General features: G+C 39.8%; 1 protein-coding gene across 1 annotated transcript in view; it reads left to right on the forward strand.

Annotated features, from left to right (window-relative positions):
* The window catches only part of CNTLN (centlein), a 277,422-nt gene that overhangs the window by 109,209 nt on the left and 152,295 nt on the right, over window positions 1–15,918 (forward strand). The window contains exon 8 of the mRNA XM_054033059.1: window positions 11,607–11,801. Coding sequence (XP_053889034.1) covers window positions 11,607–11,801 — 195 coding nt within the window. The remainder of the gene's footprint in view (window positions 1–11,606; window positions 11,802–15,918) is intronic.

Raw genomic sequence — 15,918 nt, forward strand, 5'->3', positions numbered from 1 at the left:
AGAAGTCCATGTTAACACCAGTTCAATACATAGAGTTTATTGGAGTGGTTCTCGACTTCATGCGGGTCAGGGCCTTCCTTCTGTAAGTACGTTTTCAGGCTATGTCGGACTTGATCGCCCACTTAAAGAGCCATCCGCTCACCTGCGACGGTGTGCATGTATGTGGTCAGCCATGCCCCACTTCATCTGCGGTCTGCAGCCGTGGCTGGCCTCAGTCTATATCCCCAGCAGGCATGCTCTGGACTGAGTGGTCATGGTACTGAGCCACGTCCTCTTGTCCTTGGACTGATGGCTGGATCCAGAGTCAGTGCTGCAGGGAGTTCCCTTTGTGACCCCGCCTTTGTCGCTCTCCCTGGTCTCGGACTCGTCAGACCTGGGCTGGGGAGCCCACCTGGGTGAGCTCAACACCTAGGGCCACTGGCTACACAACGATCTAGCCCTTCATATCAATGTCAGGGAGCTCAGAGTGGTTCTCCTGGCCTGCCAGGCTTTCTTGCACTACCTGAAAGGCAAGGTGGTGCAGGTCCTGACAGTGAATACAGCCACGATGTTTTACGTGAACAGGCAGGATGGAGCCAGGTCTTCAGCCCTGTATCGGGAGATGCTCAGCCTCTGGGACTTTTGTGTGCTGCATGCTATTCATCTGGTAGCCACCTCAGCAAGACTTTGTCATCTTGCCACAAATGGTCACTTCATCTGGAGGTGGTCAACCTAATCTTCCTGAGGTGGGGGACTCTCCAGGTGGACCTGTTTACGTCCAAACAGAATAGAAAGTTCCACCTGTTCTGTTGTCTGTGGGGCAGGGACAAGGGCTTCCTGTCGGACGCCTTCCTGATCCTGTGGTCGGGAGCGCTGATGTACACCTTCCTGCCAGAACGTTGATCCACATGATACTGCTGAAGGTGAAGCAATACAGAGCGTCTGTTATCTTCATAGCCCAGCGTGGCCTCGTCAACAGTTGTTCGCCGTGCTGCTGAGTCTCTCAGCAGCCACCCCATTGCAGCTACCTCTTCTGCCGGATCTGCTGTCCCAGAACCACAGCGACCTGCTGCACCCGAACCTGGCATGGCTGCACTTGACGGCTTGGCTGCTGCATGGCTGAGTATGGATGAACGGAGTGTTCCACTGGTATCCAACAGGTCCTGCTGGGCAGCAGAAAACCGACCACCAGGGCTACCTATGTGGCAAAGTGGAAGTGGTTCACGTGTTGGGCCTTGAACCGACACATTTGTGCAGAAGGACATCCTGGACTATTTACTGCACCTTAAGCTCCAAGGCCTGTTGCTGTCTTCGATCAAGGTACACCTGGTGGCTGTTTTGGCATTCCACCCTCCATTTCAAGGCCGGTCAGTCTTCGTCCATCCCATGACGGCGCAGTTCTTGAAAGGTCTGGAGTGCCTTTACCCACATGTCTCAGACCTGGTTCCCCCTTGGAACCTGAATCTTGTGCTGTCGAGGCTCATGGGTCGCCCCTTCGAACTCTTGGCTTTCAGCTCCCTCCTGCTTCTCTCCTCGAAGGTCTCCTTGGTCGCTATAACTTCGGCCCGTAGGGTGTCCAAGATCAGGGCGCTCACGTTGGAGCCTCACTATACGGTCTTCTACAAGGACAAGGTCCAGCTGTGCCCACATCCAGTGTTTCTGCCCAAGGTCATTTCTCAGTTTCATACTGGCCAGGACATATAATTACCGGTCTTCTATGTGAAGCCCCATGAGTCTGATGAGGAACTCAGGCTTCATACCATGGACGTCAGGAGCGTGTTGGCATTCTACATAGATGGAACGAAGCCGTTCCATAAGTCAACACAGTTGTTCGTTGCGGTGGTGGACAGGATGAAAGGTCGTCCGGTATCTACTTAGAGAATCTCATCCTAGATTACGGCCTGCAACCGTTACTGCTATGAGCTGGCAAAGGTGCTTCTGCCGGTGATCGTGATGGCGCACACAACAAGGGCACAAACATCAGCAGCAGCCTTCCTGGCACAGGTGCCAATCCGAGAAATCTGTTGGGCCACTATCTGGTCGTCCGTCCACATGTTCGCATCACATTATGTGCTGACTCAGCAGGGTTGAGACGATGCTGGCTTTGGCAGAGCTGTGCTGCAAGCTGAAAGCCAGACTGTGAACTCTGAACCCACCTCTGTTGATACTGCTTGTGAGTCACCTAGAATAAAATTGACATGAGCAAGCACACTAAGATGAAAAAATGGTTTCTTACCTTTCCTAATTGTTGTTCTTCGAGATGTGGTGTACATGTCCATTCCATTAGCCACCCCCCTACCCTTCTGTTGGAGTTGTCGGCAAGAAGGAACTGAGAGGGCATAGGGACGGCGGCGCCTGATATACCGTGGCATGAGCACGGCACTCAAGGGGGCGCCATGGTCAGCCCTACGGTTACCACTAAGGTAAAAATCTCGGACGACCGCACACACCTAGAATGGAGTGGACATGAGCAACACATCTCAAAGAACAACAGTTACAATAGGCGGGCAACCATTTTTTTCTGTTTAGTAATTAATTGATGACCCCTGCTCCACCAAATATCCCAACTCATAGGAATCCCTTACCTGAGCTACCCCAGAGGTTTTTTTAAAATGAATATTCTTGGTACATTGGGGAGTGAGGCTGCCATCTTAACTCAGTTAAGCACAGACTATCCCAACTGACGACTAACTGGCAAGTAGGCCACTATTTAAACTGCAGAGAAACACAAAAGCCATTTAAGCATCATATACCTGGAAATCTCCTCTTTTTGTCTTCTCGTTGCAAGCTAAAATCCCAACACCCATGCAGTTAAACTATTAGATGTTTCCTATTTTGAGATCTGATCGATCTTTTAGTGTATGTGACAAACTGGGGTGAACACATTTACCTTTTATTTTAGGAAATTGTTCTATTAAATACCTAACTTCAATATTTCTGTTACTACCTTTTAACACCAGAGAGACCAAGCTGGTGTAGGCTATTTAAAAATTCCAAGATTGTACTACTTTCTTTGTAATCAGTGAGAGCAATCGTCTTTGGGCTGAATAAATTAAGACAACACTTAGGATGCCATTGCTATTATTTGGGAAATATTTAAACTGGAGATATTATAATTGTAGCAAAATGGTAAGAATTCTTTTCACAGAAATTTCAGACTGTTGGACATAAGGGATGCTTTACTGGAGCACTTTCTAAAGTCTAATAAACGTCCTGAAATAGGTTGTTCAATGAGCTATGTGAAGCAACCAAAGGTAACTAAAAGTGGCCTAAGGTTTCTAAGGCAATGTGTACTTACTCTCTTTAAGTCCTAAGATGTACTCTCCTATTGAGGTTACAAGAAGCCTTGGTGATCCTAGTAACTTGAAAATAGCTGCAATCCTCGATTTACTCCTTATAGCTCAAAGGCACAGTATTCTAGAAGCACATGCATTCTGTTTGTCTCCCTGGATTAATAATATGCTGGCTGCAAAAGCTAGATAAGGACTTGTCAGCTATTCTATAGACAAATTCACAGAGGAATATTTTTCTACTTTTCCAAATGGCATTGAGCCTATCAGTGTGTACATCCTATGATATACTGTCCCTTACAGCAAGATCAATGACCTCTGTCTTAGTGGTCAGATAGGCACTATGTGCTAGAGCTCAGGCACTGTGGTTGGATGATATATTCCAAGTTTATTTTACTAGTCTACCAATTGGGAAGAACTGCTCTTTGCACTGGTATTAATGTGCATTAGGAAACAGTTGGTTGAGTCAAAGAAATGACTTGTCTGACAAACCAGACATAATGGATAGGCATAAGTCCATCACAAATTCCCTTTTAGACCTGCTGTAGTGGAACTGTGGCAGGGTGGGAAAACCTTTAAAGATCAGTGGTCTGTTTTATCAAGATACACTGACTTGCTGAAATCAGGTTAGGATTTGCAATACCTCTTCCCTTGATTCCACACACATGTCCTGCAAAAACTCCTTCAGGTTAGAGGATTTATGAAAAGATATTGATATCTATTTCATATTGTGGCTATAGTTCTAGTTCTCAAGGTAAGGAATATTTTTCTAAAATGTGTTCCATCGGCTTTATTAGTCCCAGTTGCTCACAGGACTTCATTCCTATGCTGGATTTAATGGGAGTCTATAGATTTGTCCTCACCAATCATTTCAAGCTGGAGAGACTTCAATCAATACTAAGGATAATAAGACAAGAAGAGATTCTGAGCTCCTTAGCCATCTTATGAGGGTTTTCTGAAATTTACAGTTTAAGCCTTTTGTTTTCATAATGCAGAAGTTCCCTTCGGTGCGGTTTTGCTTTTCAATCTCTTCATTAATCATACTGACTGTATATCTCATAGATGTCAGTGGCATAGAGGAAGTACTGTTTGCCATCAAATGGGGACCAGGTTTGAATTCTGGAGTTGGATCCAGTCTCTTAAAGCAGCAGAGACCGGGAGCACTGTGCATGGTGGTACACATTCCTTCTTAAGAAGAGAGGGTGTTGTTCAACAGCTATACCTCTGGCATGGTTAGAAGCAGTATTGGCTTCAAAGAAAGCATAGTGCCATTCTGCCTTGTAATGGATTGATACAAGTTTATATTCCATATACTGTATAAGTGAGGAAGTATGGAATAATGCCTGATCTGTTTTGGGATAAATCTTTAATTCAGGTGGTTTGGCTCATTTTATGCCCAAAGTACCCTTTGTCCATCATTCTGTTGAGTTTTTGGAGATTTGTAGCCTCCTTCAAGCCTAAAAACAAGTAACCAGGTTCTTATAGATTTGCTCTGAGTTCCGTTTCTCTGCTTGAGCCTCCCATCATGATTGTCCAAGCTAACCATTATGAAACCCAGTTAATGTAGTTTTAAACAAGAGTATTTTATTGGAAATTTTACAGAAATAGAGAGAAATTCAACAAATATAATTTAAGAATAAAAATAAACACACCTAGTTGGACATTATAGAGAACATTGTTAGACTAAATGTAGTTACAAAATCTTGCAGTTTGATTTGCCTGACATTGTTTGTTTTTGTATAACTGTTTTGACTAATGTTTCTTGCTCTCTGCAGAAGTACATGGATTTTAATCAGAATATCCATTTACAAATTTCAAATGCACATTTGCTCCCTTTAGGAATTGATAGCCCTCTTTCATTCCCTCTTTCACATATGTAATAATCAGCCGACCTTAACAATTCTCCAAATATAGTAACATTAATTGGGTTGTCCCTCCCGTCTGAGTTTGCAAGATTAATAGCAACTGTTGGTGTTTACTTCCCCTGTACCAAAAGTAAAAATTCAGTTACAAACTCTCAAGAATATTGCAGCATTGTACAGGATCATAGGTTAAATACAAAAAAGTCCTGTATCCAGGCACAGCTAGCTATCCTAAAGTACAACCACCAGTGAGTCTCAGAGCTGGGTCAACTGACTCAGGCTCCTGGGGCTTATGCTATGGGGCTAAAAATAGCTGTGTAGACGTTTGGGCTCAGACTGGAGCCTATGCTCCAACTCCCACTCCCCCCCACCAGGTTTCTGAGTCCACACTCCAGCCCGAGCCTGAACATCTATGCTGCTATTTTTAGCTCTGTAGTACAAGCCCGACTCTGAGATTTGCTGTTGTGAGTCTGTTTTTTGCCGTGTAGATGTACCCTCAGAGAACTTTTGAAAACAGGAGCTGCAGGTTAGGTTGGGGCACTTATTGTTCTGACCCTAGATTTCAGGACCTCCTTATATTTTTCATGCTTGAAAAGACCCTAGGCTACAATTTTCAACATGTCTTATTTTAGTAAGTGGCTTGATTTTGAAAATTGCGGAGTGGGATCTGTTGGGTGCTCAGCATGTTAAAAATCTGATCACTCATCCAGGTGCCTAAATTTGTACCCATGTTTGAAAATCTTGGTCCTAGTGTATAGGGCAGTGGAATGGTATTGTATACCACAGGAAGTTATGCCTAGTGGGAATTCTATGATGCTGAAGACACTAAGTGCTGAAGGAGAGAAATGTGTCTTCAAAAAGGGAGAAAAATCACAGGAGCAAGCATATTTAAATAGTTCTATGAGGACAGCTACTTAATTTGATCAGATTCAGAACTATAAGTTAAAAGAAGAACAGGAGTACTTGTGGCACCTTAGAGACTAACAAATTTATTAGAGCATAAGCAGTTACCTTTTTTAATGCAGTGAGCTCATTGAGTGATAATGCATATGAAAAGGAAGACCAGATCCAATGTGGCATAATGCAATATTTTAGAACAGTGGATCTCAACCCTGGGGATACACAGAGGTCTATCAGGGATACTCAACTCATCTAGATCAATGTGGGGTTTGCAGGATGGGCTTAGGGGAGCGCGAGATTTCGTAAGCAAGTAGTTTTGAAATGAGGTGAAACTTGGGGTATGCAAGGCAAATCAGACTCATGAAAGGAATACAGTAGTCTGGAAAGGTTGAGAACCATTATTTTAGAACACTGATCTACACAGAATCAGGTCAGATATTTCTTGTTCTGACAAGGAATCACCTATTCAACAGCTGGCTTCTTACCCCTTAAGTTGCTCAGCTGGGTTCAGTGGTTCTCAAACTTTTGTACTGGTGACCCCTTTCACATAGCAAGCCTCTGAGTGCGACCCCCCCTTATACATTAAAACCATTTTTTAAAATAAATGCTGGAGGCAAAGCAGGGTCTGGGGTGGAGATTGACAGCTCACTATGCCCCATTTAGTAACCTCTCGACTCCCTGAGGGGTTCTGACCCCCAGTTTGAGCACCCCTGGTGTAGATACATTCATCTATATTTTTTTTATATAATTCACCATTACTCAAGGGATCTAGATTTCTTGCCCTGAACAGTGCAAAACCAGAGAAGCATTCAATATGCTCTTTGAGGAATATCAATCTTAGTTGTTAATGTAGACAAACTTTAATAACTCACAATGCAAGCATAACAGGATTAGTAGATTACTAATGAGTGCAGTACATTAAGCATATTCCATAAACAAAATTATAAAAAACCCAGCACAAAACTACCATTTCATCAAGCTAAGTTGTACAAAACTCTGATATGATTAAGGAACATTGGAGAGCTATACTGTAGACAGAGAAATATTTGAGTACTCCTGTTTTGTTTACCTTGCTGGGAGCCTGTTTCTCAGGACAAACTGTCTTAATTGCAAATGTCTGTACTGAATTGACTAGATTCTTCATTCCACCTTCCTATTTGATTTTCTACAAGGCAGGAACATCATCCAAAATGTGTTGTAGAATAATAAGAAACAAAATAATATGGGTGAAATACTGGCTCCATTGAAGTGACTGGGAAGTTTGCCATTGACTTCAATGGAATGAAGATTTAATCTTTCTTTATATTGGGCATTAATAAACAGGGCCAAAATATTCCCCTTTAAAATATGTGAGGAAGAAAAGTAACCAATGACACATTATTAACGTCTTCTTTGAAAATATAAAAACAGTGAATCTAATTATGCAGTACTATGGTATGGAAGGATACATTTCTCACCCAACTGGTTATTAGCTTAGATCCTACAGCTCGAGGATCGACTGTTCCTATAATTTTCTCCTGGGTAAAGAAATAGTTGATCCCACTCTTAGTCACATCAAAGTCAAATACTTTTGTAATTCTTACTAAACTATTTGTCTCAATAACATCTTGTGGAAGTGAGTCCTTCATGTTAAGTTTATGTTGTATAAAAGTGTATTAATGTTTTAAACTTGTTTTTTTAATTAATCTGATATCCTCCTTTTCTAATTTTATAAGAAAAGGCATATAAGAATGTTCAACTGGCCTTGCCTATATTCATTTTTTTTATATCTCGATCATGCCACCTGTTCTTTTATTCTTTTCCTTTCCAGATAGAATGGTCCTACACTTTTAAATCTTTTCATGTATGAAAAGCCTTTGTTTCAGTGACCCTTACTATTTTTTGTTGTCCTTTTCTGAACTCCTCCTTTTTCTGCTTACATTTGTTTGAGGTGACAAAAACTGAGCATGATGATGGTTCATCAGTTTCTATGATGATGCCATAATATTTTCTATATTATTTTTTACCCCTTCTTAATGTAGTCCAACATCCCCCCCCCTTTTTTTGAACATGAAGTAGATTGAGCAGATATTTTTGAGTTATCAATAATGATGTACACCTAGATCTTTTCCCTGAGAAGTTACTATTAATTTATAATCCATCTATGTGTGGGTAATTATAAATTGTTGTTTTCAGTATGCATTAACTTGCTCTTGTCTGTTTAATTTTATCTATTGTGTTGCTAATAGCAACCTAGTTTTGTTAGGTCCTTCTGGAGTTCCCCAAAGGCCTTCCTTGTCTTAACTGACTTAAAATAATTTTGTCATCAACAAATTCTGTCCACAAATTTGGTAACACCTAAAGAATTTTAAAATGTTAGGTATGAATTATCCTAACAAATGCCTTGTTTGTTTGTTTTCATCACATACAATTGTAAAACATGCATATGAGTATCTTCTAGTTATTTTGGAAGACCTACAGTATTAGCTTTAGTATAGTACAGTGGAAATTGCTGTTTTTCCACAATAAATTACATAATGCGTTTTAAACTACTGTTCAAGAAACCAGCAAAAACCAATTCTGTAGTAAAATTTGTTAAAATAAATATTAGAAAAGTTGCATTGGAAAATTTGTGAATATTTTAATGTAGTTGAGACAGAGGAGTGGTGAGTGGAGATGGCCCTTACTACAGGTTTCATCTGTTTTTGTTAATAGTTCAGCTACTTCATTCTTCAGTTCCTCATTCCCATTTGGTCCTAGTGATTTATTACAGACTGATTTATTTCAAGTTGTTTCATCATTTTTTAAAAATATCTTTATCTAGAGTTCTTTATCTACAATTCTTTGCTACTTTTAAAGAAAGTGTAGCCCTGGAGCATAGTAAAGAGGTTCTCAAGCTGTTGTCTGTGAAGCACTTGCTTTTGGCATGCAGCTGGTCACATGGCAGTTGCCCTTCCTCCTTAATTCCAGCTGCTAAATTCCATTAAATGCATTCAAAATTACATTAAATATTTCCCTGCTATTATTTTCTCATGTAAGCAATATTAGTGTCTCTGCAATTTCCTTATCCTCTTTAGTTGCCGCCTCTACACCTTGATAATCTAACAAACACACTGGATGAATTCCTGGTTCCATCAACGTGAATAGAAGGCTCCCACGGACTTCCGAGGAGCCAGGATTTCACCCATTGATTCTCCCTTGAGCTTGCTACTTCTGATGGACATAAATATTTTCTTATTTGGTTCTTTCTTCCTTACATTTCCTCCTTAGTTCTCTTAAACTTCATTTTATATTTTGCCTGTTTATCCATTTTTCTGTTCCCCTTTGTCCTCTGCAGCCATACTACCTTCTTTGATCCTGTGGGATCTCAAACATTAAGTTGTCCCCCACTTCAATGTGGCTAAAAAGGTGCATCCTCAAAACAGAAAATTCAAAACAAAACAAAATAATCCCTTTAGAAATATTAAGAAAGCACTCAATCCACCCACTAGTGTCCGTGCCAATCAATGAAAAGATGGACAAGCTACTGTAAGCCATTCCAATTGGCACGGTAGGTTGGACAAATGAGCTTTCCTTTATGCAGACATAATTTTCTTTCTGAAATTTCCTAGTAGTAAATAAATTACTGTCTAAGTTCCATGCTATGAACTAATAAGTGGGTGGTGCAGAAAAATGTTTGCATAGAACACGACTTGCATGGAAAATGGATGAATTCTGAGGTTGTTTGTTTTTCATATGGATTTTCAACAGATTGTGCTGTTTTCTCTAGCTTTCAGTTAAATACTTTTTTTAGCAGGATTGGTTGCAAAGATAGCTTTCAGAATGTAAACAGACATGTTATTTGTCTTTTAGGGCCTGATCCTGTCAGTTGCTGAGCACAACCACCAACAATTAACTTCAGTAGGAGTGGTGGGTGCTCAGTACTTCTGCCAGTCAGCAAAAAGAAAACTGTGTTGTTCTCATTTTAATAGGATGTTACCTTTAAAAGTTATAAATATGACCACATAAGTGGTTCTAATAATAAAAATAGCAGATTGTCATACCAGTATGATCTAGCTAATCAGCTTATCCAGTTATGGCTGGAAATAAGTTTTGTATCCCAGTGTTCTATTCATTTGGAAGGACATTGCCTAGGAATGCAAGTCTTTATAAAGGTGAAATCTTTATTTTTCTATCAGATATTCATGTGATTAGAAAAATAATTGAGAAACTTGCTGCAATCCATAAACTTGGTTAAGCTAGTATTTGTATTTCCAAAAAATACATCAGTCTCTATCCAGTAGATAAAAACATTTCACTGTAATACTTCAATTATTTTTAATGACGCTTTGTGAGTCTTAAAAATATCTGGAATTACAATATGCTTAGGTAAAGAGGTCTGGTCTGTGATCAGTTTTTTGGGCAGGCAATAAGTAATTACATTTGTCCTGACTAGATTTTGTGTGGTCATGGTTCGGACAAAATAATACGAGTAGGAATAGGTTTTATTGTTTCTAATAGTGCCCACGAAGTGCTAGATGTTTTCCAAACATAATAGAACACCTGATTCCTTCCCCAAAGAGTTGATGCTCTGAAAGGCAAAACCAAACAGGCAAAGGGGAAAAGAAAGAGATGCAGAAGATATATACAAATGCAGTTCATGACCACGTTAAATAATATAATGTTTTTATCACTAAATTATATAAATATTTTCTATATGCCAATTAAATAGAAGTATTATTTATAGCTGCCAAAAATCTAGTCATAATCCATTGATTGGTTTCTTTTAGGTGTCATGGCAGAAATGGGTCTTCTGAAGGGATTTAAATGCAGTGAAGGAAATGGGTTTATGGGTCAGCTCAGAAAGGGCATAAAGCATAGAAGACCAGCATGGAAGACAAACAGGCAGCCTGGCCTAGAAACTAGAGCAGAGCGAAATAGGCAAAAGACATAAATAGGGGAAGGCCAAGTTATGCAGTCAGTTATATCCTATTCTGCTGTGTGGACTTTATTATCTTCAAAATCTAAACTTTATCTTCTTCAGTTAAAAAAGGAGTTTTTCTATTTAATGTTTGCTGTCCCTGTTAATAAGCTAACTTCCAGAGGAAATATTTCATTTAGAAATTTTTTCTGCTATTCCTAATCAGTGAAGTGTGTGTGTGTGTGTGTGTGTGTGCGCGTGCGCACGTGCATTTGCTTGGTTTTCTATTTATAGAGCTGTTCAAGAATTAAGATAAATACTGCTTTTTAAAAAAAGTTTGTGAATACCAATTTCTGCTCACAATCATCATACAAAGGTATATGGAACTGCTGCGGTTCTAATGTTAGATCTGTTTGGGCGGAGAAGCAGTTGTTTGGAACACATTAGAGTTTCTTAGTTACAAAGATAAAAGATAAAAGGTTAAGGCAGTACATCTGCCAGTATGATGGGAGTGTAGGGGTGGAAACAAGTGTGACCAATATTGCAATAAGAATAGTGAAGAAAATCATGATCCTGGTGGCTATATGACTTCGTAAACTAAAAACAGCAATAAACTGCATATAAATTTGTGAATTTAAGTACTTGTTTTCAATGATGGCATTTATTAATCCCATGTTATGTTTTCTTTAAAAATAGCTTTACAACGAATTGACTATATGTTTTGAAACTCGGAAAGCAAGTGAGATTCAGCTCCAGCAAAGTCATGCTTCTCTTCAGGGTCAGCTACTGGAAAAAGAACAAAAGATAAAGTGGCTGGAAGAGCAACTACAGCAGGCCCGAGAGGCCTTACATCCAGTACATCAAGATTCTCATCCAAAACATAGGGAACAGGTGAGGTAAATTTTATTTAATAGATTATAAAGATTGGGCTTCCACACAGTCAATAGCACAGAGGAACCTATAGATGCTTCTACTGATAATAATAGAAGGCATATGCAAGCAGACTACCACTATATTCTGGAATAAAGCCAGAGGAAATCTGCAATCTACTGGCAGGTTTTTGTGAAATTTCTGTTTGTGTCATGAATATTTTGTGGTTGAAAAGTGAGAATTATTTAATTTGCAGATAAGAAGAATGTGAAATTTCCCAATTTTTGTCAGTGAAAATAAGTAACTGTTGAGCCTGGCGTTCTCATTGTTTGTGGCTGTATTACTAAAAGTCATTAATGCAATCTGGATCACAACCTCAACATGAGTCAGCAATGCGATGCTGTTGCAAAAAAAGCAAGTGCAGTTTTAGATTGCATTAACAGAGGCATACCATGCAAGTCACAGGAGGTGATAGTACCACTCTACTTGGTGTTGGTTAGGCCTCAACTGAAGTACTGTATCCAGTTTTGGTCACCAATATATAGAAAGGATGTAGAGCAGTGGTTCTCAAACTTTTGTACTGGTGACCCCTTTCACATAGCAGGCCTCTGAGTGCACCCCCCCCTTATACTTTTAAATAGATTTAATACCGTTATAAATGCTGGAGGCAAAGCGGGTTTGGGGTGGAGGCTGACAGTTCGCAACCCCCCATGTAATAACCTTGGGACCTCCTGAGGGGTCATGACCCCCAGTTTGAGAACCCCCGATGTAGAGAAACTGAAAAAGATCCAGAGACAAGTGACAAAGATGATCAAAGGGATGGAATGCAAGCCATATGAGCAAAGGCTGAAGGGTCTGGGTATGTTTAGTTTGAAAAAGAGGAAATTAAGGGGGACATGATAACAGTCTTCAACTATTTGAAAGGCTGCCATAAAAAAGATGAATGCGGAATGAATTTTGTTATGTGCACCATTATGGAGGTGATTTGTGACGGGGGTGGGGCGAAGGGGTTCGGAGTGTGGGAGGCGGCTCAGGGCTGGGGAAGGGTGTTGGGTTGCAGAGGGTGAGGGCTCTGGCTGGGCGTGTGGGCTCTGGGGTGTGGCCAGGGATGAGGGGTTTGGGATGCAGGCTGCCTCGGAGCTGCAGTGGGGAGAGAGGACTCCCCCTAGCCCTGTCTTGCTATAGCAGCTGGGGCTGAAGGAGGGTGCCTCTCCCCAACTGTGGCAGTTCCGGTGGGGCTGGGCTGGGCCGAAGGAGAGGTGCCTCTACGTGCGGTGCTGGGGAAATAGCCCCATCGTCCCAGCCACTGGTCACACATGGCTCTGCTTTCTGCGGCCCCTCCAGCCCAGCAAAGTTCCGGGAAAGGGGCTGCCTGCGAGGCACCCCCTACAACACCACGGGCACTTCCAGCTTCATGGGCTGCCGGCCAAGTGGACAACTTTGCTGGTGGATACACATGCCCCATGGACCACACAGGGAATCAGTCTTCACCTCCTTGAGCCCACCAGCTGGATCACAAGGCTGGGCGAGCTTGGGGGCAGGCCTGGCGGAATTGGGGGCAGCGGCGGGCCTGGGGCAGCAATGCACTCCATCCCCCGGGGTGCAGCCGGGTCACTGGGCAGCAGGTTGGGCACCTCCAACTAGCTCACACTCACTCATTTAAACCCACCAGACAAGTTGGGTGCAGCACAATGGGTGGAGGGCGCCACTGCTTGGCTCGGGGTTTTAATTTCTCTCCACTGCATGTGACCCTCACCCTGGCTGCGGCAGCTCTGTGCCGCTGTTAGTAGCCTGCTGCGCGGCCGCGCAGCTTAGAGGGAATTTAGTAGATGACCATTGTGGTCCCTTCTAATCTTATGACTTTGTGATTTTATCTCTTAACCAGTTCTATTTTTCTATTTATTAAAAAACGGAATGAAACAAGACAAAAACATTCCAAATATTCTTAAAAGCATACACCTATGGGTTTTGGTTATTATTCACTGTTTCATTATTACAATGTACATTTTTAACTCTGAAATGTATTTTCTTTGTAAAACATAAATTTCACCGAACCAAAGTAATCATCTGACTTCTTATTTTTTTATACATATATGGTACTTGAGACATTAAAGATAGTATTAAGAGATGATACTTCCATTGAAACACCATAATTAACAAGCATTTGAATATTTTTATTTATAACTGTGAGATTTCACTGGTGTGTTTTTTCTAGTTAATATATAATTCTGTTGCAACTTTTATAACGTTCTCCTAAATTCCAATTCTGTGGTTCTTTAAGGCAGTCAGGATAGGAAATACTGCTACAATGGTCAAAGTAAAGATCATTCAGAAATACCACTTATTACGAAGAGTGCAGATATGTAACTAAAATTAAATAAAGATACTATCTAGGAAAGTTGTTTGTGATATATGTGAAATATAAGGATAAAATAAGATTAAAAACAGTATGAATTCACTGTTGTTGTTCTTAAATCCTCTGAGCCTTATTCCCATTGTGTTACTCCAGCTTTACGCTGGTGTAACATCATTGATTTCAATGATTGTGTTGATTAGATCTATAGATGTGTTAATTTAATTACAATTTTTGGAAGACTGACTGAAGTCAGTGGCAAAACTCCCTTTGACCATAGTTGAGCCAGGATTTCACCCAATATATTTTAATATTACAGCATAAAAGGGCAAAATTTAAGTTTCATTTTAAGAGTTTTCTAGTTCATATTAATCACAGATTATATTAATAGGGAAGTATCCTAATTTTAAAATATTTTGTTATTTAAATTTGTTTTTTAATAAGGAATACTTCCCTATTAATCATAGCTAGTAATCATAGCTGAATCTTAACATGGTGTTTTATAAGTTAGTTCAAAACACATGTAGTTAATATCTTCAGACAATCAGATTATAGCTTTCATCCAAGCCTTTCAAAATGACAATATGACCATTGATTATCTAGTATCATGTTTTAATTACTTGTGGCTTCTTTATCCTATCATACCTCTGAACAGTCTGATGGGTTGGGACGTAATGTTATCAGGCATATGATTTCGGTAGAAACAGAACATCAGAAACCTTATTATCCACTTGTGTTATTTATACAATACTTTTCTTGGCCATACATTCATTATCAATGAAACCATGCTTTCAGAAATGTTCTACATGAATTAGTTTACTTTACAATTATATTTATACATTTTAGTAATCTGATAACATAGAAAATCTCAAAATGGAATTTTTTAAACCGTCAATAGTTATGGTAGCAAAATGCCTTCTATATAATGAACAGTGTGTTGTCATCAAATTATGGTGATCATTTAAAACACTGTAATACAACAGAGTATTTATTCTGGCAACCAAAGGACTATTAATTACTTTTCACTTAAGATCTTGTGTTTTGAGTTAGAAAATTGAAGAAAGAAAAATAGAAGTAAAAGTTGACCAAATTAGTTTACATGAACTATTGGGTAAAAATTACAATCTGTAATGACAAAAAGTAGCAATAACATTTTTCAAATGTTGATCTCCCTCCAACCTGCTGCTAAGTATCAATTTGCTGGAGATTATTACATTAATTCTGTATTATATGATTATATGGCTTGTAAGTGCTCTTACAACATTGTTAATTCTGTCTATATTGAGATGTAATGTAGAAATGATAGTACCTATATTTTTAGTACTAGAAATACTCTTTAATTTTTAAGTTAAGACAAGCGCCATCTCTGTAAATAATTTTAATTAGAACAGTGCAGTAATTTTAATGTTTAACATCATTGTTTTAGATTTTGCTACATACTCTTACTAAAACGCTTTGCAGATAATAAAGGTAAGTTATCTGTATACAGGAACATGCCCTTGCTTCTGTCAGAGGGAATCAGCAGTAAATTTTGAGTTTCCAGACATTTTTTGAATTTTAAATGAGTCAATTGACACTTCAGATGCCCACAGTGTCTCATTTAAGGAAGAAGAAAGCTAGAATAGTGTTTCTCACAATGGTCTATATTTTTCTTACTTTTTTATAAAGCAAATGTTTGAATTGGAGAGTTCTAGGTTACAAGGATAGATTGTAGTATAGCCCATACACTTGTCTTCAGAAGAGTCCTACACTATTATCTTTTGTATCAAAGTATCTACAATCATC

This window comes from Malaclemys terrapin, chromosome 6 (genome assembly GCF_027887155.1).
Source record: "Malaclemys terrapin pileata isolate rMalTer1 chromosome 6, rMalTer1.hap1, whole genome shotgun sequence".
Taxonomy (NCBI): Eukaryota; Metazoa; Chordata; order Testudines; family Emydidae; genus Malaclemys; species Malaclemys terrapin.